The sequence below is a fragment of the Ixodes scapularis genome, unplaced genomic scaffold, assembly GCF_016920785.2.
Source record: "Ixodes scapularis isolate PalLabHiFi unplaced genomic scaffold, ASM1692078v2 PGA_scaffold0__279_contigs__length_252992795, whole genome shotgun sequence".
In the NCBI taxonomy this organism is placed as follows: Eukaryota; Metazoa; Arthropoda; class Arachnida; order Ixodida; family Ixodidae; genus Ixodes; species Ixodes scapularis.
Genome location: NW_024609835.1, coordinates 194,218,853 through 194,244,802, shown reverse-complemented (window position 1 = coordinate 194,244,802; position 25,950 = coordinate 194,218,853). Strand labels below are relative to the sequence as shown.

Sequence of the window (25,950 nt, the reverse complement as noted above, 5' to 3'; positions counted from 1 at the left end):
CCAAGCAGTATATAGCTCTGGCGTCTGTATAAATGCGCGGCTTTTATGCGCATATCAGATCAATAACAAAAGTTTTCCTAACTGGGTTCTGAATGGACTGAGGCCCATATTTAGGAGTTTAGTCTGTCACAGGTACAGAGAATGTTATTAGCGCTACAAATAAAAAAAAAAAAAAAAAAAAAGAAACACTACAACTTTTTGCTCTCTGGATTTCGGCACTTGAAATCTGTCTGGATTTTATCTGGATATCAGGTTTGCAAAAATTATTTTTTGTCGGCGTTCTGAATTTTAACGTTCCCAGAACAATTGCATTTCGTTTGCCATTTCCATAATCCTGGTACTGAAAAGTTATACTGGGTTTTTTGGTAGGGAAAATAACTCAGTAATTAAAAAATGGGCAATCAAACCAGTGACCTGAAAAACATCCAGCCCTACTTAAAAAAAAAAATATATATATATATATATATATATAGAAAAAGAAAAGAACCCTTATTGAAAACAGGGACAACGGACGATTTAATCTTCGACGTTTCAGCCGGAGCCCGGCCTTCGTCAGCTCCCTGACGAAGGCCGGACTCCGGCCAAAACGTCGAAGATTAAATCGTCCGTTGTTGCCGTTTTCAATAAGGGTTCTTTTCTTTTTCTATATCCACGCCTTCGGCCCCCCGCCACCATGCCCGTTGTATATATATATATATATATATATATATATATATATATATATATATATATATATATATATATATATATATATATATATATATATAAAGATCTGCGCTATTTAAATACTATTTTTTGTAACGAGCCTCCGTATCCCCACCCATGTTAAGTACAACCCTAAGCTGAGAGTGGGGTGGAACTTACGTACTTGTTGGGCAAGTAATGTGCCTATCGTTCACGGCGTGCTCACGCTCTCAAACTCATACCCACTAGAAGAAAGCGGAGTCAAGTAATGAACGGGATGCGGTTGAGTGGCCTGGCGAGCGGTTCATCACCCCTCGCTCCTCCCCTCAACAAAACCAAAAATACAATAAAAAAACCGAACATTTTGGCACAAACCAATATTTTTTCTGTTTTTTTTTTCATCACACCACGCACGCTGGGAAACTATTATGAGCCAACATTTATTTTCTAGTAGACTTTTAGGGCCCTTGTAAAAATAATTGTTAAATATTTTGAGATTGGTGGTAGTTAGAAACTGAAGTAACCGCAAATTCAGTGTTTCATTTGTGTGTCTGACAGACTGCTTCGTCCGCGTCTAACTTTTTTATGTATCGTGTATTGGTGAACTTCTCAAAAACTTATTCTCGTATATTACCCTGCGGCATTGTTATGGAACGTTCAAACTTTAAGTTTTGAATCATGCTCAGTCTCAGCTTAAAGGGGTAATCAGGCGTTTTCTTAATAGTCCCCGATCATTTAGAAAATTCGCTTACACACCAACGAACATCGGTGAAATAAAAACCCAGAATATGGACAAAATTTTTTTTCCACAAGTTGTTGAACTTAGAATTGTGGTCCTCTCCGTGTTTGTTAAAGTGAAAGTCTGTTGGCACAAATTGAGAAGTGACATCAGCGGAAGACAGGGGTTCACTCTTTGAAGTGTTGACCTTGTTCCCAAATTACTAAAAGCAGTTCAATCATGTCGAATGATTGCTTTGGAAACTCGTTCTAGCGCCCTCTTAGCAGAACACAACAAATGATCGTCATAGTTCATTTATAGACTACCCGCTCGATCTGCAAGCCTCTCTTCTCTTGACGTTACGTCATTGAAAAGCGCGGGTGTATATTAATGTGGGTATGACATCTTTTTCACTTTCGGTTTCGAAACAAATATTATGAAATTTGCGACACTACATAGTACACCGGAAAGTGTAATGGCCGGTGATTCCCAAAAAATATAATTAGTTGGGGTAGCTTAAAAAAATCGCAGGTGTACCTCTTTAATCCACACACAGCCGACGCTAGGAGTTAATAGAACCAATCAAGCGGCTACAAAAGCGTAAGTCATTAGGCATTTTTCTCCTTATGATTGGTTAAGCGGTGATAGACAGGCATGGAAACAAAAACGACACCATGATGGTGCTTTTTTGCTGTTTTGTGTTTGATCTCATAAAGTAGTAGCGACGTCTGCGTCTGGGCTTATGGCGAAACGAAATAAGGCGACCCAATCGTGTCAATAGTGTTCGCTCACGTTATTTTCCACCCGCGAGCAGCAAAACAAATCTAACATCAACATCATAAAAAGGGTTGACTCAAAAACAGTTGGCCGGACTAGCAGGGTGAGGACGAAAATTTTACGGTGGCCGAAATATCGCGCGTTCACAACAGTCGTATTAATAGCTCTGTTTTTTCTTGTGTTCTTGTTTTTGCGCACGCCAATCAGGTGTTATGTGGTTCGCTGCGATGGCTTAAATTAAATCAGGTCATAACCTCATTCAAATCAATTCATCTGTGTGGGAATTCATACGTGCGGCACAAACCAGTAGGCCGCGCCTATAATGACGCAAAGTCCAGCACGCTTTATACAAAAAGGTCAGGGATTCTGCTCACAAACTGCTGACACTACGCGTATAAAGAAATCAGGTTCGGGTAAAAAAAAAAGGATCTGGGCATGCGCCGCGCTCACAGCCGCGCCACTTTCGTGACCTGAAGTCAGAGGCGTGTATCATAGTTTAAGAGTGTCTCTTTCGGATGCCCGTCTTCTGCATGTGCTTGTTGCCATCCGGTAATGTTGATCCGCGAGCACGTTCAAAGCTCATGAAACGCCATCTTGTTCTCTAACGGTACCGCCTCGCACAAGGGGCGGGACTACCAAAGGACTTCATGCACTCCTTTTGTTATCAATGACCTATAGGCGAAGGGCAACTCCCCAAAGAATTCAGACGGTCGTTGACGTCTGGATTTATAAAAAAGCCAAACATCACAATTATTCTGTCGGAACACATTACAAGGCCTGCCTAGCTTTAAAACTTTCAGCATCTGTATATTCTCGTCAGATGAACGTGGCTTCCTGTGCTAGGCGCATCTGTCGAAAAAGTGTGCGGGTCTTAGTTTTCAGAACAAAAAATAAATTTGTACTTCACAGTGCATAAACGTTGTGAGACGTTTATGCGCTGTGAAGTACAAATTATGGAAAACCAACTAGCCCAAGCTGCGGTGTTAACAAAAGAACAACATGTTCAGCGATAAGAAACTATTACAAAAATAAAAGACGCAGTAAAGCATTTCCCGGACACCAAAATACTCTCTGGGATCGCAGTAGAAAACACACCCAGCGCAAAACAGGCAGCATCCGTATTTTCTCCACTGATAATTATGGGTTCTTGTAAAGGTGGAGCCTGCGAGAAAAAGTCTACTGGTGTGATTTTCCAGAGCACTTTGTTTTCCCCCACACAAGAGTCTGTTCTTGAAAAAAAAGAAGACAAAGAAACAAATTTCCAGACAACAAAATGGTTTATCGGGTCACAAGGCAACACATACCCAATTTCAGAACAGACATAATTTGTATCTTTTCAAAGTATAATAATGACTTCCTGTGAAAGATATATTTGCGCGAAACGTTTTCGAGTTGATTGATTGATTCATTGATGAACGTTTATGGTGCTGCATTACCTAAGGCTGTGTTGCGGCAAGCTTGAACTTTTGCAACATAGGGTTGAGAAGATGAAACAGCTAGAGTAGTGAAATATCCGATAAATCTAAGAACATAAGTGTCTATTAATGCAGGAAGACCATCTGTTTCGGATAGAAACTAAAATCACACGCAGTGTAGAAGGTCGAGATTTGTGACGAGGGTAACGAGGGTAAAAACACAGCTGCGTGTGATGAGCGGCTCGTCAGCTAATAGTAAGGCCAAGTCTAATGCAACGTATTCATTAAAAAGCCGTGAGAAGTGTTTGTAACGGCGTTTATAAAACACAGTCTATTCCATGAGCTTGTGCATAGTACTTCGAAGTAAATTACACAATGTCCGCATTCAGGGGCATCCTCCCCGCTCAAGAGGTACCTATTTTGAGACGTCAATGGCCGATTCGTAGCCTGAAGAGAATAACACCATAGAAGCGCTCATGGTATCGGGAACTCCGGCACTTACTTCAAAAGGATTGCTTTCTTGTAGTTTGTTAGCTGTGGCATTGCTCCAATGCAGCTTTCATTTTGTTTGGATGCAACTGTTTCAAAAAGGTCTGGTAATCTTTGTATGTCATTCGGTGTACGTCAACTTTTCTTTCACCCGAAGAGCTGGTTGCGCAGCAGGCAGTTGCTGTTCCAGGAATGCCCTTATGGTTAGGCAACCATAAGGGCATTCAGAGACAGGTGCGTTTGTTGCACGGTTCATCGATGCGACTACGTTTTGAAAGCTCGCAGAGTCAGTGTACATTACAGCGTGAGGAAGCCCTTTTCGTTGTTATGCAATGAAGAGCCACCCGGGAAGCATTGACCTCTGCTGTTAGTATAGTTGCTGTTGAACTTATTTCTTGTTTGAAGTACCGATTGTCCCACCATAGCACAGGCTACTAGGAGTTTTTTTTTTTTGTCCTGTCTGTGTAAACACTGACATGCTCCCGATACCGGGCTTGTGGTAAGACAGTTCGTTTTTATGACTTCCTGGGGAACCTAGTTTTTTTATTGTATTTGGTTTGAGTAAAGTCGCAATGTATGTGGCGCTGGTTCCAGTAGGCTTAAGTAGAGGCTAGTGAACAAGTAGGGGTTTTGCATTCATTCCAAACGATTGTGCTGCACTACCATTTTTCATAGAAAGATAACGGGGAAGTGGGGATTAGGGAAGTTTTGCTTTCGAATCTGAGATAAAAGTAAGTATACTCAAGACTATCTCGGACGGGGTGCTGGGCAAGAAAGTGGGCTCTGACAGAGTAAAACAACCCTGTTAAAAACAACTATATTCCAGGGACATTTAGTTTGTTTCTGCATAAAGGCCAGGCACCGTGGAGGTGCGACACGCACCAGCAGCTGATAGCAGTCCAGGATGAAGAATTAGATCTAGCATGCTCAGAACTGATGAAGGGGTAGAGTTACAAAAAAAAAAAGAAACTGCCATGTTCAAGGTGGCAGGGAATGGCAGAGTGATAAATGCGCGACCGGCACAGGTCTGGGCCCCATGATGGATGTGACAAGAGCTTCGGAATATTCAGAGATTTAAAACACCTGCGCTTTAAGATCTTAAAGTGTGGAAAAGAGGTCAACTTGGAATCAAATAATAGCCTAAAAACATCTGTTCGTTTTTTTTAACGAAATCGTGAGTGCCATACATGCGCCTGGATGGTTTCTATAGAATTCCACGTCGATGAGAAAAGAAGCACAAGTAGTTTTTTCAGAAAAAAAATTTAAACCATTCAGATCGGCCCATTTCACCAAGTGGTTAACCGCTAGTTCGACTTGACATTCCAAAACTGAGAAAGTACTGAATGAAACAGATCTGTAGATCATCAACACATAAAGAACAATGTACAGAAGGAGCAATTGCACGGCAATCGAATTCAGTTTAAAGATAAATGGAGTGATACAGAATCCTCACCAACCTTCCACTCCGCCCCTCCCCCCCCCCCCCTCCCCAAATCTGAGGGATTTCCTTTTTCGGTAAAACTGCTTAGAGTTGTTTGTCCCCAGCCTCACGCTGAAAGTACGGTGCTCCAGACAACTCTGTATAGCACTCAACATTCGGCCAAAGAAACCACGGTATACTAAATCTTGGAGTATTCCGTAGAGCCAGAGCTTTTCGTATGCCCTCTCCAATTCAAAAAGACGGAAAGACAATGTTGCCTATTGACAAAAAACTAATGTATGCAAATGTCTCACAGCAGACAAGATGATCGACAGTGGACCGTTGTGCACGAGTCACATTGGTACCCCTCAATGATCGTTCGACTTGACATTCCAAAACTAAGAAAGTACTGAATGAAACGGATCTGTAGATCATCAACATATAAAGAACAATGTACAGAAGGAGCGATTGCACGGCAATCGAATTCAGTTTAAAGATAAATGGAGTGATACAGAATCCTCACCAACCTTCCACTCCGCCCCTCCCACCCCCCCCCCCCCCTCCCCAAATCTGAGGGATTTCCTTTTTCGGTAAAACTGCATAGAGTTGTTTGTCCCCAGCCTCACGCTGAAAGTACGGTGCTCCAGACAACTCTGTATAGCACTCAACATTCGGCCACAGAAACCACGGTATACTAAATCTTGGAGTATTCCGTAGAGCCAGAGCTTTTCGTATGCCTTCTCCAATTCAAAAAGACGGAAAGACAATGTTGCCTATTGACAAAAAACTAATATATACAAATGTCTCAAAGCAGACAAGATGATCGACAGTGGACCGTTGTGCACGAGTCACATTGGTACCTCTCAATGAGGTTGTTTCGTTCTACGGATAACACGAGCCTCATGTTATTCAGCCTTTCTAATCTCTTGGAAAAACAGCTAGTTAGAGGTAAAGGACTGAAGCTACACTCTAAAAAAAACCCGTGCGTCTACTTTCCCGCACAATACTCTGAGAACCAATCAGCGCAACTTACGGAGGCAGCTCAGCGAATGACGATGCCTAAACATATGTTTAGACCAGAAAACATTGCCTGTGTTTTGACATTAAGCAATGCAAAACGTCACGATTGCATTGCTTAATGTCGCAACTCAGACTGCGTATTCTGGTGTAAAAATATGTTTCGGCATCGTCATTCGCTCAGCTGCCTCCGTAAGTTGCGCTGATTGGCTGTCCGAGCGTTGAGCGGGAAAGCAGACGCACGGGCTTTTTTTAGAGTGTAGATGCTAGTGTTGTGCGAATATCCGCAATTTTTTAATAACGGAATCTAGTATTACCCCATTCGATTCGCTTATTGAATTAAGGGATATTTTTCTAGCGTTTCGATTATTTGTTTGATAATTTCCGAATAGTCTTACAGTGTCCCGCCACAATTTCGACAGGAATTTCAACCGGAAGCTTCTGCGAGCGAAGCGGCATCTGACAAACCGAGGGCGGCTTACGCCACAATGAGACGACGACCGCCACCGGCTGCCCTTTTGTATTTAATGCCAATTCAATAAGCACCCCAAAGCCGACTGCTTCGGCGATGGAGCGTCTCATTGGCTTTGAGCACCTAGTTTAATAGTATGTGTTCATGCACTGTTATATACCGGGACGCTCCCTATATGTATGACACAATAGACCGTTTGCAAAATCCCATCAAGCAAGACAACTGTCACAATTTGTTTTTTAGGTGTAAAGCACACGATTGGGCCCTACATCAAGTCGAACGTTAATGTAGCGTTCGAGTCCAGTAGGCGCTGAGCCGAGTTCACAGTGATGGCTGATATAATATTCTTGTCGAACAAATGCCCAAAGTATGAAGGTCTTGGGTAATTACAGTAGTAGCTACAGCAAATCGTCTCATCACAATTTGGAAATCGGCGAAGTCTACAGCCTAGGTGAGTCAATATGTACGTTGGAGAGAAGCACATGACAAAATATCACAAGAGTGCACATCTGCGCAGATTTGTCATAAATATTCATTCCGTCTTTCTGATTGGCTCAAGGGGGCTGTGGCGGTTGCCCTTCTCAAAATTAGGGCGAAAGGATATATAGGCAGCCAAAACTTTTGAAAAAAAAATTATTGGAGAGACTGAAAGAAATGGCAGTCTACATTTTTCAACAAGACTACTCTTCGGGCAAAGGATGAACACAAATACGAGTGATCTTGTCCATGCATTTGGAACAAGTAAATAATTTACCAACTAATATTATGCACCCTTGATGACCAAAAAAAAATTATTACTGCAATATGTCCTACAAAAAAAAATGTGCAATTAATCTTATATTTCCGAGTTGCATTACACTTAACGAATAGCTGAAATATGTAGGTCTGTTTATGAACCTCTAAAGAGCGGGGCTGCATTTTTTAAAGATTATTATGTTAAAATGATGGATTAGACAACCATCTAAAAGGAGTATGATTATACACATGGAGGTTACTGTAGACTATTGATACCAATCAGCGAGGTAAAGATCCTACAAATACTTACTTCTAAGGGAATCGGATGCACCATTTTGTGGACTGATCAATAAAAAAATGTGAAGACTCGCTGTGTTTTGAGTTCCTAAGGTATAAACGAACTGTTTTATGAACGTTTTATATGAACCTTTGTCCGAATGACTCGCTCGAATGCTTCGTAAGAGTTTGCGTCCACGTCACTTAAACCAACGCCAGCTTTTGACTTAAAAAGTATCGCGGTCGAATGCAAGCAAGAGAACTGCCAATTTGTTGAGCCGTCGATTAGCCCAAAAGGTTCAATACCGCAGGAGCTTCCTCGCTAAAAGCTGATAGGGTCATTCGGTGACGAAGAGCTGAAACAATTTCCCCTATGCCCTAGCGCCACGTATACCTTTCGCTTCGATTCTCAGATATTCTAACGTTCAAACGGTGCAAGAAAACTTCGAAATTTTACTCTAGGAGTGATATCGTAAATTTTTTGATTAATACAAAACGTAAAGATAGCAGGAGTGTTCTGGCTGAAAGTTGTGGTCGGTTTGCCTTGCTGCGTATCCGACCCGCTCCCCTCTCTTGAAAAGGAAGCCGATACGTGGAAGTAGAAAACAACCCCCAAAATGCGAAAGAGGCGAAGCCGAGGACACAAAAAAAAAGGGTTCCTCTCTCCTCGGTGCCACCGACGTCGCCGGCTATACCGCCGCCTTGGTGGAGACAAGGGGGTCTCCGGAACGGGACTGCCATCAGTGTAGTTCCGGTCCGCCGAGGAATCTTCGTATTCTGCTTGGAAAAAATCGTTTCAGGTCGGTGCATGGAAAGGTCCGGTTTCTTCGCTAGACTCACAGTGAACTAAGTTGTACGTAAGTGGCGAGCACTTTTCACGCACGCGAAATGGACCTTCCCACCTGTTTGCGAGAGAGGCTGCGAAGCCTCGAGCGGCGTCACTCAGTGGGTGAGTACGCCGGAGTACAAAATCTCCAACCTCGAACTGCAAGTCACGTCGGCCCTGGTTGTACTGTTCTGCCTGCTGCACTTAGACGACTTCGAGATTTTCTCGGGCCTCTCGAAGGTTATCGGAGAACCACTTTCGCAGGTCCACTGCGAACTTTACGTAGGGGCGAAGCCTTCCCCCAGACTCTGTAGAAGGGAGATTGTTAAAAAGCGGGAAAACGAGCTCCTTGCCGAATTTCAATTGTGCAGGAGTGAGACCGGTTAACCGATTAGTGGTCGTACGGGTTGCGAATGCCAGCTCGGGCAGTTTCGCGTCCCAGTCCTTGTGGCGCTCGGTGTAGGCGACTTACATCATCCTAAGGATCCGATTTGACCTTTCCGTGATGTTTGCTTGCGGGTGGTATGGGGAAGTTCTTTTGTGCTTAATTCCCAACACCTCGCATGCGTCCACGAACACCTTACTCGTTAGATAGGAGGCATTATCGCTTACAAGCTGTGGTGGAAAGCCGAATCCAGCAAATGTTTCAAGCAGGCATTCCCCGGATTTTTTGCGAATCTAGCTTACGCAAAGGAAATAACTCAACTTACTTCGTGAAGTGGCCAGTTATCACGAACAAGCAAAGAGTTTCGCGGGGACTACGTAGAAAGGGGCTCATGACGTCACAGCAACAAATCTGCCAAGGAATCAGGCTCACGATTGGTTCCGTAAGACCGGGGGGCTGACCACCACTGTGTTTTGCCTTCTGGCACACCGAGCAGCTACTAGCGTATCGGAGCACATCCTGCCTCCTGCCTGGCCAGGTAGCGACTTGTGCTGTGTCCAAATGCTGTGTTCTGCCAAGGCAGAGTCATGCATGTAACAGATGGAAAGCTTACTTAATTTGCTGGGTATCACGGTCCGGAACGCAGAGCCATCCGGTTCGTCGGCGACCTGGGGGATGTAGCGCAGTGTGAGGTCGTCGTGGCTCATCAAGTAAGAGTCGAACTTTTTGTCCCTTGGGTGGTCGACCGGACCTCGTGCTGCCAGCCAAGCGGAAACGCGTTGGCAGAGTCCGTCACCCAGCTGCGCTTTGCGAACCTCCAAGCGGCTCATTAATGTACCCCACCATGAATCCAGGGATCCGCGTGCCGTTGCCGCGACGGTCACGAAGCCATGGGAATCCTGCGAGTGTTCCTGGGGAAGTGGTGCACGAGAAAGCGCATCAGCAAAGTTGTTGGTTGGTTGACCCCGGGCGGTACACGATGGAGCAGTCGTACTTTTCTATTGTAAGCACCCAACAAGCAAGACGTCCAGCTGGATTCTTAAGTCCCCTTAGTCATGAGACGCTAGGTGGTCAAATTGAATCTGAACGTTGCGCCATCTAGGTACACGTTGAAGCGCTTCAAAGCATGAATAATGGCGAGACCTTCACGTTCCGCGGCGTTGTAGTTGCTCTCGACTGGAGTTAGCGTGTGGCTCGTGAAAGCAACTGGCCGAAGCACAACGCCATACTCCTGCAGCAAGACAGCACCAGGCCACAGTCGCTTTTTCTGTCTGCAGAACAAACGGCTTGTTCAAGTCTGGGAGCTATAAACAAGCGTTTTCAGACGCTGGGTTTGAAAGGGCTGCGGATGCGCATTCTTGTTGTTCGGCCCTACCCCCGTTTGACGCCTAGTTTAGAAGGTGATTGAGCGGTTGGAATATCTCCGAACAGTGTGGAGTGAAATCCCCGTAGAACGCAATCATTCCGAGGTAATTTTGTAGGCTCTTTACGTCATGTCGGCTTTGGTATCCCGTTAGCGCGCGCAACTTAAGTTCGTTAGGGCGAAACGTGCCATTATTCACAACCAATCAAAGGAGGTTAACCTTGGGCGCGGCCAACTGAACTTTTCCGGGATGAGTCGTGAGCCCAGTTTTATGGAGAATAGGGCGAGTTGGTAAAAGTTCCTTATAACTTGCAGCGCGACCAGGACAAAGAAAGACAGAGGAGAAAACACAGGACAAGCACTGGACTAGCAACGGATTCTATTGAAAAGAAAATGCACGAAAAAAGAAAAAGCCTGCACGAGCAGCAGCAGCATTATATGCATTTTCTTTTCAATAGAATCAGTTGCTAGTTCAGCGCTTGTCCTGTGTTTTCTCCTCTGTCTGTCTTTGTCCTAGTCGCGCTTAAGTTATAATGAGCCCAGCATTACGCACTCGCTCAAGTACGATGCGAAGGTGTTTGACATGCTCTTCAATAGTTCCCAAGAAAAGAACCACGTCATCTATGTATACCCTGGCAAAATCTTACTGCAAGTTCCCAAGTACGACACCCTTTAGGCGTTGAAAACTGGCATGAGAGTTATACAAGCCAAACGGCAGTCGAGTGAACTCAAACAACCGTCTGTGGCAGATGAAAGCAGTTTTTGGGACGCCTGATGGGCGAATCTTGATCTGAAAAAACCCGGGACTGCAATCTAGTATTTTAAGCGCGGTCGCGTTATCGAGCGCGTACATCACGGAGGAAATGCTGGGGAAAGGGTAGCTGTTTTTCGTACAGACACATCATTAAGCCGCCTGTAATCCACACAGAGTCTGGCTGTTCCACCTTTTTTTCGGATCGAGAACAATGGCAAACTCCCAGGGGCTCTTGGACTCACGTACTGAACCGGTGTTGATCATTTCGTCGAGCGCCGCAACTAGGAGTGCCCTTTTGTGGACGCTGATCGGTCGAGGGTGGCACCTCCGAGGCGGCGCGTCACCGCTTTCAGTGCGGTGCAACAGGATGTCAGTCTTTTCCGGTGTTTCCGTGAACATCACTGAGAAAGACTGTTGGACGGCTTGGAGATCCTGCTTCTGCTGGCTGCTTGCGGGGCACTTCAAAACAATTCTCGAACGCCAGCAGGCAAGACGTCCGGCACCATGGTGAAGTGGGCAGCAGTGGGCGGGTTACGAAGGCAGTCTTACGTCTGGTAAACGGAGTCAGCTCCGGTTGTTGTCCCAAATGGTATCCACCACCAAAAAAGTCGACCGTCATGAAATCTCGGCCAAAGATCACGGGTACCACAAGTCCCAGCAGGTAAAGAAATCACTGACGCCGCTTCTTTCCATTAAAGAGAGTCTGCAGCCGCACCGCTCCTCCAACTGTTTCCTCTCTACCAGAAGCTAGCTGCGAACGGGTTTCGCATTCTTGGAGGCTCAAATTTTTTGCTTTGCAGAGTTCGAAAACGAAATCTCCTATAAGCGAGATAGCTGCCCAGAATCCAAGCGTGCGGCAATGGAAAAATCGGGCAGTGAAATTGTCATGCTCGGTTCAATTATGTTAGCCTCGGTCTGGATTCGCATACCGATGGAATATGTGCAGCGGCCTCACTGCTCCCAGGGACTGTAACGGCCGTCGGCGAGTGACTGTCTGGTTTCAGCGTCGCCGTCCGTAGTGGTTTCCTTGGTTGTTTAGGTTCCGGCCCTTTGCGGCCATGTCGGCCCACCTTTTATTTGTAGTGTCCAGACGTCTTGGACACTGGTTTTGGTAATGGCCGGGCTGCTCGCACGCGTAGCAGCAGTCCGACGACAGTTGCCTGCTTAGGCGATTCGCACCGAGGTGCCTGTTGGACCGTCTTGAGTGATCGGGTACAAAACCACTATGAGAGGGTCTCCACCAGGCTTGCGACTGGCTGTTGTGGGGAGGGCATGTTCCGTTGCGGCGAAGGTCAATGCTGCATGGCTGTGGAATTGCGACCGCACCGTGCCAGTTTTCAGCGGCAGTTGCTGGAGCAGACTGAAGAAGATGGTTCACTTGGGCGGTGATCACCGTTAGGCCCCAGCTTACGATAGGGCACGGCCAACAACCTCCCACCTGTCATGGCGACCCCCGCCGGAGACTCTCATGGGCCCCGCTGAGACATCCGGGTTCCTCTAAACAAGAGTTAGGCGAACAGCCGCTTATCCCGCACGGGAGGGCGCCATGCATGCTGCGCCAACTCTCCTGGTTGACCTGGTGGAGAACGAATATCTTGTTCGGACAGTCCACTTACGTTGAATCCTCGGAGCTTCGCCATGCACATACTGGTTCGAGCGCGTGCTTGGCTGGTAGCGGCGGCACGTAGTTCCGCTCGGCATGAAGAGCTTCCTCAATGAGGCGGGCGCCCCGGACTAGCTCTTCAAATGTATCAAAGGTGCGGTTGATCAGGTAGACGTGGTACCTTGGGTGACACTGTCTTCTGACCCAAACTACTCTATCCGACTACGGCGACTTCGGGTCCGCTCTCTTGAAGAGGTCTTGCAAGCCCCGAACGTAGCAAACCAGACTTTCGTCCAGGTGCTGCGTCCTTGCCTCGAGCTCTCGGAAAATTTGCGTTGCATAGCCCACGGGCAGGAACTATCCTCGAAGCCTTGTCTCGAAGTTCGCCTGACTGGTGAAGGGGGCCTGCGACCCCCCCCCCCCCCCAGCCCCTGGCGCTGGCTTGCAAAGCTAGCGGGGCAATCCGGTCCACGACGAAGTCTTCCGAGGCACAGGAGGCAAGGTGGTACTTTTGCAGGTCGCCCAGGAAGTCTGCTACGGACTTGACGTCGTCGCACCACGTGTAGACTGGAACAGTCAAGTGTGGTCCGGGCTCTCGCGGTGGGGTCTCCTGCTGACCAGGCATGTGGGCCATTCCCTACATCACGGAGTCACACATCTCCGTGATCTTCGTGAGCAGGTTCATTTGTGCCGCTGCGGCCATCGCGGCTTCCTGCTCCCGTATGAGCATGCCAGCAAGCACACAAAAAAAAAAAAAAGAAACGCCCACCAAAACCTAACAAGCGCAACAAAAGGAAGAGCCCCCCAGAAACCAACACAAGTGCGCCAAACGATTGTTGTGGTTACAGATCGAAGAGTCAGAAACACGATTAAATATTAAAACAGCGCAAGGACACGGACAAGAACAAGACGGCAGACGAACAACGCGCTTACTTACAACTAAAGTTTATTCGTGATAACATCAAGTATAAATGCTGTAACGTCCTTCTTGTTCTTGTCCGTGTCCTTTCGCTGCTTTAATTTTAATCATGAAATACCAACTAGCCCAAACTTTTACATTAGTCAGAAACACGTTAATACAAGAAACGCGGGCATGACGGACGCACGGAACGCGGAGCACGGAAGCACGGAGCACGGAATACTATCTGGTCCAGGAAAAGTTTGTTTTGAAACAATAAAGGGACATTTCAAGTTCGTGTAATATAAATGGAGCATTATAAAGTTCCTGCGCGCCACCTTATAAGATATCAGCTTTTTTTAAATTTTATCATGTGTCACTGAAACGTTTGAGTTTAATAATGAGAACTGGAGGCATACTCGAAGTGCTCACTAAGGTTGTTGGCCTGTTCCTCAAGACTTGCAGGTCACACTCCCTTTCTACTCAAGAGTGGGACATTGAATGTCCGGTAAGAGCCGTCGAACTTATGCACGCGCCTCATACCTCATTTGCAAACACTGTGTTTCTAATAAACAAAAACGTACCCTCGAGTACCTTCCGTTCGCTTGCGTTCAAATACTCATCGCCTCCTGCCCTATCCCCTTTAACTTTAGTCAAATCGTCTGTTGTGGGTCAGCGCCTAAAAATACCCTATTCATAATATTGTACTTTTTTTTAGCCATATTCCACTTTTGTTCCAAATGGGCTTAGAACTCCTGGGTACTTGCAGAGACGACATGCGGATGGAGAGAGTGGCAGCCCGTAAAATGTGTTAAGTGATATGTTCAGTGGCTCTGTTACCAATATCGTCAACTGATGAGCATGTCAAAAGAGATGATTGTTTGAAAGTGGCACAGTTGGCGTTCTCGAACTTCAAAAGAAGAAAGAGCGTTGGCGCTGTCATGGACAGAGGGTTAAATTATAAAATGAGAGAAAAGTTGTCATTTCCGTGAGGAATTGGGAAAATCTTCCATGAAAGTATCTGAAATAATGATGGATTTCAAATAGATCGGTCAATGGAAGTAGAAATGTGAGTTGATGAGCTATAATACGGGAATTCATTTGCGTTTAGCGGGCAAAATCCTGTAGAAAGCAAAAAGCGTTCGACAAGAGTGCTTGAGAATCTCGCCTGTCACTACTCAAAATATAATTGTGTGCGTTAAAATCTATTAGATATAAAAAAGATAAAGTATGTTGATTAACAGGTCTTCCAGCTCATCTGAATGCAACTGACAAGTTGAAGGTATATACAAAGAACAGACTATAATTATAGATCTTTAAAAATGCATGTGGCCACTGCCTACAGTGAAGTCTCCAGTGGCAGATCGTTACATGGAACTGGACGTTGCACAAACACCGCACCACGTCTAGCTGCGTAAGCTGCATGTGTACAGTTGTTGCGAAACACCAGGAAATGCTTAAAAAAATTAGTATGGGTTGCCTTTAGGGACATTTCCTGTAAGCAACAAAGAATTGGATGGTGATCCATTAAAAGGTAGCTCACATCGTTGTAGTTAGGCAAGTGGCCTATGCAGCTCAAGTAAATGAGAAAAAAAAAGACTTTTATCTGCATCAAAGGAACCGTGTAAATATTTGTTTTAAACAAACAAAAACTGTAAACAGTAGTTTTTATGGTTTTAATCCCAAATTCAGTGGGATTGTTTTTTGTTCTCGTTTTTTTGTTTTACAATTTTTCAGGTTTTTTGGGAACCTCACAGAAGAATGAAAAGAAAGATTCTGATCCAGAGGGAGAGAGAAAGAGAGATGAAACTTTATTAGTTTCATCTCTCTATTTTTCATTATCATAAGGTGCACTGAAAAGAAGGGTGAAGTTTTATAACTGTTCCTCCTATGTTGTACACCAACATTTTTCGTTTCACGTTCAGCGCACTCACGTCCAACTGACGGACGGCCCCATTTTTTCTGAGGGGTTTGATATCGATAAAACTTATTAAGCACCTAAAGCGCGTATCAAAAACTACTGAAAAAACCCTGAGGGTTTTCAGTAGGTCTAAGAAAACCCCGATTATTTTTTTAGCCAGTAACATATACATTAGCTATTTGATGGAAAACGAACTAGGCTTAGCTGCTGGGTTAACAACTTTTATTTTAAGACGTTGTACAACTCGGCTATGAAGCCGCTTCTGATAGATAGTGCTGTCGGTTCTACGTGAGTGCGCCGTACGTCGGAGCTGAAGTTTTGGGGTGTATTATGTGTGACGGGGGTGTAAAATTACACCTTTTTAAGAATGTGTGAAGTCCTAATCCATTTTTTTTCATCCAGTGAGATTTCGGGTCTTTAGGGCGATAGAAGTGTATCTGGCCGCCCAGGATTGTAAAAAAGCCACGGAGAGGCAGTCGCCGATTTCGTACAGAAGGGCGAGCTGGTGTCGCTGACAGAACGTCAGGCTCCTTGGTGGGTGCAGTACCCTTCTTAAAGGGCACAACCTCGTTGGTGCATGAAGGCAGCGGGTTGCCCACCGTTTTCCGAGGTTCAGAATAAGTCCTTTGTGCAGAGGACGGGTCTTCCGGGGAAGTCTGCGTCACCACGGATGCCATAGATAATGGGAATGCCCTTCGAACCGCCTGGGCATATGAACGAATTGCGTTGAAAGCAATCTGTTCTTTAGCTTCCTGGAAGGTTATACTGTGTTTGAACTTAAAAGTGAATACACACATTTTTTCTTTCTCTTGAGAACTTGTGCGTGAAAATGCGGGGTGTGGTCAGCCACAGTTCATTCCGTATTTTTCATTCATGATCATTTTCACAGATGGCGGCGATGGGGTAAGTGGCACTACATTTTCCGAAGGTTTTTCGGCGGCGGCACTTTCGGAAACCGAGCCCAAAACACTCTCAGCTGTTGCACCTTTGAGGATTTGGAACGAAAGGACGAACTCTGTAGTTTATGTACTCCGCTTTTATGGTGAAAGGCAGGGAGTGGAGTTCAATAGTCAGTGCAATGTGTCGGTTCAATATTTCCCATCCGCTTGTCGTAGGGTGATCTGCCTTACGACTTCTAAAGCACTCCTGCGTAAACCTTCATGGAATTCACCTTCAACGCACCAAAGGATGCGGTGAAGGGGAATTCCATGAAGGCTTAGGGATGACGCATCTGGCTGTGTTCAGACTGCGTTGCGGCGTTGCAGAGAAGATGTCTTCGCCTAAGCTTGTCAAATTAGGTAATGCTGTGCTTTGAGCTTTATTTTCTACCTCACCGAGGAGGTCCACGGCAAGTTATCTGCCTTGCAATTAATTCTAACTGCCTTAGCCATGCTATCACTGAGATAAGAAAAAATGAACTCTACGAAAAAGGTTTATCATCGTTTGGAACATAAATTACAAAAAAACAAAAAGAAAAAAAATATATTTTTCGGCCTTGACAAATAGGAGGGGGAGCGGTTAAGCTCTTTTAAAGGGTCGCTCTGCTCTGGGTTTAGAAGAAAGGGGCGCCGTAGAAAGGCAAGAAGAATTCGGTTCCTGCGGTGCACCACCCACAATGGTGCCCAAGGTGGTGACGGCTAAATATTTACAACAATAGGGGCTTTGTTGAGTATGTATTGCTATTAACAGCTGCCACGGTTCTATACTTAAGTGTGGTTTAAGAAGAGTCAATCACTACGCAAGGTTAACCCTTGCCACGAAAGAGGGCGAAAGATGAAGGTAAAGAGAAAAGGAGGAAAGTGCACGAAAAGAGGGGACAGGTGTAGAATAGGCGAGTGACTGAACCATTCTTGCCAGGCCTTACCAGGACTCCCGTCTATAAAAGCAGGGGACCGAAGTGGCGCATTGCCACGCCGGGGCGCCCCGAAAGTTCCAACGATCCCCGCACTTGAATGAACCACCGGGATGCCCTTTTCCTCAGACGTGGGAAAGCCCAAAAGAGCTACTAGAGTGTCCACACTGTTGGTGTAAGATGCAGGGACGGCGCCAAAGGGAGGCAAGGGGTGGCGACCGCCTCCCCTCCAGTTTGTCTTGCCACCCCAAAATAAAATACCCCCCCCCCCCCCCCCCCCCAAGCAGTAACCAGCCGCCCGTCGTTTTCCTAATTTCAGCCCCAAAAGATTTCGACGCCTACCTGCCGAAATCCCAAAATCTTGCTTGCTTTTTTTTTTTTTTTGTAGTGGACAGGAGGATAACTTTTTATTCTGAGCAGGCAGGCGAGGCACAAGAGGCAGCGGCCGGGGAACAAACACTTCTTTGTGTGACCGACCTGCTTTATTACCTTTCCGTAGCCCGCGAAAAATGAAAGCTTTCTTGCCTCTCGTCGAAGCCGAGGGGAAGGAGCTCAGCCGTTCGCCCCTCGCGGTTTCTACACGTTGTAACGCGGCCCCGACTTCCTAATAACGGCGCCCACGAGTCCCTGAGATAACACCCTGTCCCACATTCTCACGGGTTTCTCCGCATCGCCAGCGGGATAAGCTGACCTTCGGTGCTATCCCGGTTCCCTCAAAACAGCAAGGCCGCGACCGGTCAATCACGGGTGAGCCGTCTCTGGCCGTTGCCAGAGACGGCTCACCCGCAAGCGCGGTGCCCGGGGGTTAGCTACTTGGCGGCCAAGGACCTTGGCTGAACGCTGAGCTGGCTGAGCCGGGGAGCCCACCATTTCCACGAGAGCGACACTGCTGGTGACATCGCCGTGGCGAGAAAGAAACCTTCGCTTTCTCCCTTTCTTCCTCACCCACGAGGGGAGAAAAAGGACGCTGAAGCTGGAAGCATTGTGGAGAGCTATACTCTTGGGTACGCCATGGCATCCAATTGTCCGATAAGTGACTTTTTTCAACGAAAGGGGACCAAGCGAAAAGTTCAAGAGAATGTCACCGAACCTGAACCCGCCAAAGAAAAGCTTTCACTTGATGAAGAGTGTGTGCTCAACGCAAGCGCCGGGAAACAAGAGTGCGAGTCAACTTTTGGTGACAGCGATGGGGATGGCCCGGATGACGAGTTCCAGATCGAAGAACTCCGAACGAGAGCTCCTGATATAAAGGTCGAAATACCTCCTGATGTAGCCAGGACAGCCCATGATTCGCCGGTACAGCCTGTGCTACAATCCTTCCTGTTACTAAATACGGGAACGACGGCAGGATCTTCAAGTCTGAATGGTACACCAGCTTCCCATGGTTGGAATACAGCGTGACTTCGAACTCGGCATTCTGTTTCGCCTGCGGAATGTTTTCAACTAGCAATGGACAGAGGAGTGGAAGTGCTGTGTTTGTGACCGAGGGCTATCGGAACTGGAAGAAAGCGCTTCAAAAGGACAGCGGACTGCGACTCCATTCGAACAGTGCAGCGCACAAGTTGTGCCAGGCCTTATGGGCATCCTTCAAGCAGATGAAGGAAAAGGGCGCCGAAAATTCAGTCTCCGTGCACCTCAGCGAGGCGTATTTGAAAGAGGTAAGAGAAAACCGCCACTATATCTCTGTGATAGCTGACGTGCTGAGGTTTTCTGCAACACAGGGGATTGCCCAGAGAGCGGACGGTGAGTCAGCCTCAAGTGAAAACAAAGGAAACTTTCTCGAGCTCCTTCAGCTTGTAGCGAAAAGCGATGCCATTGTGCTAAAAAAGCTGGAAAATGGCCCTGCCAACGCGAAATATACTCACCATTCCGTTCAGGATGAGATACTCTCAGCAATGTCAGATATGGTTTTGCGTCGTTTCAAGACCGAGGTGGACAGCGCTCAGTGCTTTGCGCTTATAGTGGACGAATCTAGAGATATCAGCAAAACGGAACAGCTCTCTGTGGTAGTCCGGTATTTCCTGAACAAATCCGTCTACGAAAGATTTCTTGGGTTTAGGAGTGCCAAAACGCTAGACGCTGCCTCTCTCCTGAGCTAGGTTAAGGAAACGCTCTCCAGATGTGGAATTCATCTTAAGAACTGCATCGCACAAACCTATGACGGTGCAAGCGTAATGAGTGGCAAGAGCAAAGGTGTTCAAGCCCTTCTCAAGTTAGAAGTGCCTCAAGCCCTGTATGTCCACTGCTTCAACCACCGGCTGAATTTGGTTATTGTCGATGCCTGCAAAAGCTTTGATTCCGCGAGGACCTTTTTCTCTTTAATAGAGATGTTGTATGTCTTCTTGGGAGGGTCTGCCACACATGCGCTGTTCATCACAGTTCAAAAGCAGGTGTGCGGCACAACGATCGAACCGAAAGGCATCAGCGAGACAAGATGGACATGCCAAATTAACGCATGCAAAGCCGTCCTACACGCGCTTCCTGCAATAATTGTCACACTCACAAAGATCGCCGAAGGCGGAAGATCAAGATCAGCAGAAGCACGCGGAATTTTGCACCAGCTGAACTTCACGTTTGTTTCACATCTGAGTATCTTTAGCGAGCTTTTGGGTGAGCTGCAGATTCTTTCAGATTACCAGAACAAGAACTGCGACCTTACTCATGCCTCCATGATGGTCAGTGTGGTACTTGACCGATTTAGATACCTAAGGACGTCAGAGGGTTTCTCAAGCATTTGGAGTCAGTGCTTAAGCGTTGCAGAGACAAACGGAATTCGTCTCGTAGAAGAGCGAAGAATCAACCGTCTGCCGGCGCACCTTGCAAAATATCTAACAGAAGCCCAGCTGCCCGGAGAGGACCCCAGCTACTCCACTGAAAACGACTGCCGTGTGCACGTGTTCCTTCCCATCCTGGATAGAACGTGCGAAGAACTTAAGCGAAGATTTAGCGACAGTGATCTCATCCTGAAGGGTTTAAACTGTTTTCAACCTCAACACGATCGCTTCATGGACATCTCGCTGGTCGAACCGTTTGCAAAGCACTACTCGTCCGACTGGGATGCACTTGTGGCCGAGATGAATCTGCTTCCCAGGGTTTTACAGCGATACGAAAGAGAGAATGGGTGCAGTGTGACCACCACAATATTGTTTGCCGAATTTTTAGGCAAATTTAAAATTGCCTTTCAGGAATCGTACCGTCTTTGTGTTATAGCGTTGACTATCCCTGCCTCCAGCGCCGCCTGCGAACGCACGTTCTCGTGCCTTCGTCGGCTGAAGACGTATTTCCGATACAGAATGTCTGACAAGAGGCTCGCGAACTTGGTGGTTCTCGCCGTGGAGAAGTCCACCGCGAAAAGCCTGGAACTAGATGACGTTGTCAACGCCTTCGATGGTGCCCATCACAACAGACGGATTCGACTTCACTGAACTTTGGGGAACGAGTGCGAACGTGCCTTAATGTGAAATTTCAGAATGTAAATATTTGTAAATAACGAACATGTGCAATGTAATTCAGGTTGTAAGTACACTGTCAACCAAAGAAATAAACTGGGGTGATAAAAAGTGAAAGCCGCTTACAACTCCCTGTAACGCCGAATTAGAGCGCAGCTCTTGAGGAGGAGGAGGGAAGGGCACTGGGGGGGGGGGGTTCAACTAACCAGGGGGGTCACGTGACCTTGGGGGTCATGTGACCTTGGGGGTCACGTGACCCCCAAATGCCGATGATGTCATCACTGACGTCACTGATGACGTCATCAGTGACGATGACGATGCGGGTACCGATGACGTCATTACTGACGTCACAGATGACTTCACCAGTGATGATGACGATGACGATGTGGATGCCGGTGACGACATCAGTGACGTCACTGATGACGTCATCAGTGATGATTACGATGACGATGCGGATGTCGGTAACGTCATCAGTGATGATGACGATGACGATGCGGATGCCGGTGACGTCATCAGTGATGATGACGATGACGATGCGGATGCTGGTGACGTCATCAGTGACGATGACGATGACGATGTGGATGCCGGTGACGACATCAGTGACGTCACTGATGACGTCATCAGTGATGATGACGATGACGATGCGGATGCCGGTGACGTCATCAGTGATGATGACGATGACGATGTGGATGCCGGTGACGTCATCAGTGATGATGACGATGACGATGTGGATACCGGTGACGTCATCAGTGATGATGACGATGACGATGTAGATGCCGGTGACGTCATCAGTGACGATGACGTCATCGGGGGGTCACGCGACATCGGCGGGGGTCACGTGACCTCAGGAGAGTCACGTGACTTCGGGAGGTCACGTGACCTCGGGGGGTCACGTGCCCCCACGAGGTCACGTGATCCCGGCGGGGGGCTCGCGCGGTGCATTATGGGACACTTCCCATGATGCACCGGGGTCACGTGACCTCGAGGGGGTCACGTGCCCCCTCCCCCCACGAGGTCACGTGACCCCGGTGGGGGGCTCGCGCGGTGCATTATGGGACATTTCCCATGATGCACCGCGCGGTTACGCCGACGCCGACGCCGACGCCGACGGCGACGGCGACGCCAACGGCGACGCCGACGCCGCTCAAGCCGGAAACGAGCCCCTAAGAGCTGCGCTCTAAAATGTTATAAAATATTTTGAAGTGCTTGGTTCGTCCAGTTTTACGTCGTCGGCAGTGACTATTCTACGCAGCCATCGACCATTACTTTATTTATAATCCGCCTTTTTAACATGTCGTGAAAGGAGACGGCGGCAAAGCGATTTGCCTTTTTGTTTACACAATTCTCGGGTAGCTGCACGACATTAACAACCTCCAGCTCACTTCCAGGTTGACTGGCCGCCAACGCTTATTTTAGCTGTCAGAACCGACCTCCCGGTTTCTCATGAACCCCCCTCCCCCCCGCGAAAATGTAATACGCCTCCCCACTGCCCCCCCCCCCCCCCCCCCCCCAATCTGGAAATCCTGGCGCCGTCCCTTGTAAGATGCCATTAAACATCGGCCACAGATCGCAGCAGAGAAACACAATATCAATAAAAAATAGCCGGTCTCTAGGGAATTTCCCAAAGGCGTTTTAAATGCACAGATGCATATATATGGGTTCATTTTGCTCCCACTTTTGAGGGATCACTCACAAGGCCACTGAATGTCACATTGACATGAACAAGTGAATATGCAAAGCCGTCAAAATATCGCCTGGCATGATGATGTTAGATTAACTTGTGATTTGACATCCCTGGGTGACGTGACGTAACGTTAAAAAGTCAGTCACGAATTCCCCTGATGCCACGCAGTAGTGTGACGTGCCGTCAGACCGCGTCATAAGACACTGTGCTTGCTCAGTCTTGCGTGATGTCACCTTGTCACGCTATGTCAGTTTGGCGTGGCGTGACGGCACACATGCCAGGTCATGTCCCTCGACGTTGTCACGTGACGTCATGTCGTCGCGTGATATTACAGTGCATAACATGATGTCGTCTTGTCGAGTGACATCACAGTGAAAGTTATATCGTGGTGCCACATGACGTCTAGATGTCACTTTGCGTCAAGTGTCACAGGATGCCATAGAGTAAAGTGAGGTCACAAACAGCCTAAAAATGATTTGCATTTCAAGAGCCTTTGAGACGAAGTCAGTGTGTCACGTGAAGCTGTGACGTCGTCGAGGCAACATGCCATGGAAACGGAATCTCAGGTGCTCCAGAAATGAAATGCACTTAATATATGCTTAAGAGAAAACAAACAACATCACTCATCCTGTGAATTAGAGTATTCCGTTTTCATATTTACTCGTTAACATTAAATGGCACTTCATTTTACTTGTGCAAGTGGAAAAATAATGTGTATGATTGGTTCATCCGCCCATCATTCTTTTTTGGCCGTAACTCTTTCGACTTTCACTCTGAAATTAAATTGACATACTATTTAGACGTCGATAATGCTTGTTCCTTATGCGTAAAATTTTTGTACACCAAAGTTTCTAACGTTACCACCTTTAAAATTAGAGTGATTCTGCATAATATATATATATCTTTCTTGTGATATCTGTAAAAACAACTGACCCCAATTTTGAAGAGGAACCATCGAAGCATAATATCTAAGTACCTGTACCTGATGGGTGTCCAAATTTTCAGTTTTTCGAATGATTAAAAAATAGGATAATACACGCGCCCGCTGAGATTGGGTAAGATGATCAGGGAACGGTTCTTATCAAGGGTTGTGATACCCTCATTTCTTTTCAGAAGAGAAGGAGATGAAGGGGCGATCTGGGCCCGTTTGCTCGAAGCGCTAACCGCGGCTAAAGTTAGCCGCAGTACCTAGGAGAGGGATTTTGAGATCACGTGACTGGCTCGGTAGGGATGCGGGGAAACATGGCGGTGACCCAGTGAGTGAGCGCCGGTCGCTTTGGAACTAATATGTCGCTGTAGCTGGAATATCGGGCGCGTTAGTCAGCAACGAATATTGCAGGAGGCTTTCGCTTTGCCTTACCTCACTTAAACCGTAAAGCATGGGCAATGACATCGCCGCATTTTTTAGATAGTGTTTCGATTCTAGGCATTCCTAAGCCTCAATGAACGCGATAATTGTCGGCATGGCAACGTTTTTGGAAAGCGCATTGTTGATAGCACACAAACGCAGACAGCGTCCCGACAGACTTTTTTCTAAAATATCCAAGCATCACGAGGAGAACGCTGAAATTGTAATTCTACGGTTCACGCGCGCTGGCCTTCCTCTTATAAAAGATTTGAAGTAAAAAATTATAATAAGGCTTTAACGAACGCGCGTACAAGGCAAAATTTGTTTTATACTTTTTGCTTTAGAACGGTTACTACTGCAGACGCCAGCACGTGCGACGCGTGCAACTACAGTCGTAGCATGCACCTCGGTGCTTGGATAATTTAGAAAAAAAGGTCGGTTGGGACGCCGTCTGCTTTTGTGTGCTATCAACAATCCGCTTTCCAAAGACGTTGCTATGCCGACAATTATCGCGTTCATTTAGGCTTAGGAGTACCCAGAATCCAAACACTATCTAAAAAATGTGGCGATGTCATTGCCCATGCTTTGCGGTTTAAGTGAAATAAGGCAAAGCGAAAGCCTCCTGCACCATACGTTGCTGACTAACGCGCCCGATATTCCAGCTACAACGACATATTAGTTCCAAAGCGACCGACACATTAGCTTCAAAGCGAGCGGCGCTGACTAACTGGGGCACCGCCATGTTTCCCCGCATCCCTACCGAGCCAGTCACGTGATCTCAAAATCCCTCTCCTAGGTACTGCGGCTAACTTTAGCCGCGGTTAGTGCTTCGAGCAAACGGGCCCAGGAAGCGAAGCTTTAGAATCAATTACCTGGATTTGCATTGCAATACATGTGAATAATTTTACGTTTATTTTACCATATCTTAAGCATGATATAAATGCTTCAAAGGAATGTTATTCTTTGGAAAGGAGCACATGGCGAATTCCAGTTTAGGACATACCAATCGTTATTATTCAGACCATTTGAGATTATTTCAATCATTAAGCTATTAATAAAAGTGTCGTTAAATGTATTTTCAATCCTGCTGTGCTTATGGAAAAAATACTAATGTGTAGTGTGAGTTCTCCTTTTTGGCTTCTTCTCGCCCAAGTTTTGATTTGCTATGCGTTGAGATACTTTACTCTGGACACGCTTGTTATCTGACTTTTGTCGCAGTTCCGAGTTTGGAGCGTTGTTGCTTTTTGCATGCATTCCTCTTTCTGCATTCGTTACACGAAAAAAAAAATCTGAACCTAACCCTTCCCCCCCCCCCCCCCCCCCCCGCAAGTGTACCTCACGTGATGCTGATTTTACGGCTTTCTGATGAGGCGCAGTGACGTCGAACTTCGCTGGCTCATGGTCGGAGGCGCGGAGGCAATGCCAAGACTGTACAAACACTCTTTGCGGGTCTCCGATGGGAGAGGCCTCGCCGGTTGACTTCACGCAGCTCCGTCCGGAAGAGTGTCCTTCGTGTGAACACCGCATTATGGAAGCAAACTTTTAACGTGTGTTAATGTTCTGTGCAGTACAGTAAGAGTTAATACTAAGTTCCTTGTTGCAGCTCATAGCAGAAACCCCCCAAGTAAATTCTATGGTCACCCTTCTTGAGAACTCCTCGTGACGTCATCAAACCCCTGAGTGCTCCAGCCGCTGCTGCTGCGGCTGCATTTAAAAGAAAACAACAACTTCCGCTCGTCGAGCCGGTTTTAGATCAGCAACCTAAAGAACATAGCAATGGTGTTTCTTTCAATCTGCCACTCTAACAACTGAATCAACGACGGTACAAATTTCTGTGAATAAAAAGCAGTACACATCGTTTCAA

General features: G+C 46.7%; 2 protein-coding genes across 2 annotated transcripts in view; both read left to right on the top strand.

Annotated features, from left to right (window-relative positions):
- Positions 1-25,950, top strand: part of LOC115328743 (disintegrin and metalloproteinase domain-containing protein 8) — a 74,679-nt gene that overhangs the window by 9,635 nt on the left and 39,094 nt on the right. The gene's annotated exons all lie outside the window — the stretch shown is intronic.
- On the top strand, positions 19,039-21,030 carry LOC120851114 (zinc finger MYM-type protein 1-like). Its single transcript, XM_040223676.1, has 4 exons — positions 19,039-19,263; positions 19,399-19,619; positions 19,725-20,697; positions 20,791-21,030. Exons 1-4 carry the CDS (start codon positions 19,039-19,041, stop codon positions 21,028-21,030), a joined length of 1,659 nt encoding a protein of 552 aa, XP_040079610.1.

What these genes read in the sequence shown, in the direction of transcription:
- LOC120851114 (XM_040223676.1), top strand. Translation starts at nt 19,039, where the DNA reads ATGTTTTCAACTAGCAATGGACAGAGGAGTGGAAGTGCTGTGTTTGTG. An exon ending in CAGCTCTCTGTGGTAGTCCG is followed by an intron (nt 19,620 to 19,724) that starts GTATTTCCTGAA and finishes AACGCTCTCCAG; the next exon opens with ATGTGGAATTCATCTTAAGA. An exon ending in AGATGAATCTGCTTCCCAGG is followed by an intron (nt 20,698 to 20,790) that starts GTTTTACAGCGA and finishes ATTGCCTTTCAG; the next exon opens with GAATCGTACCGTCTTTGTGT.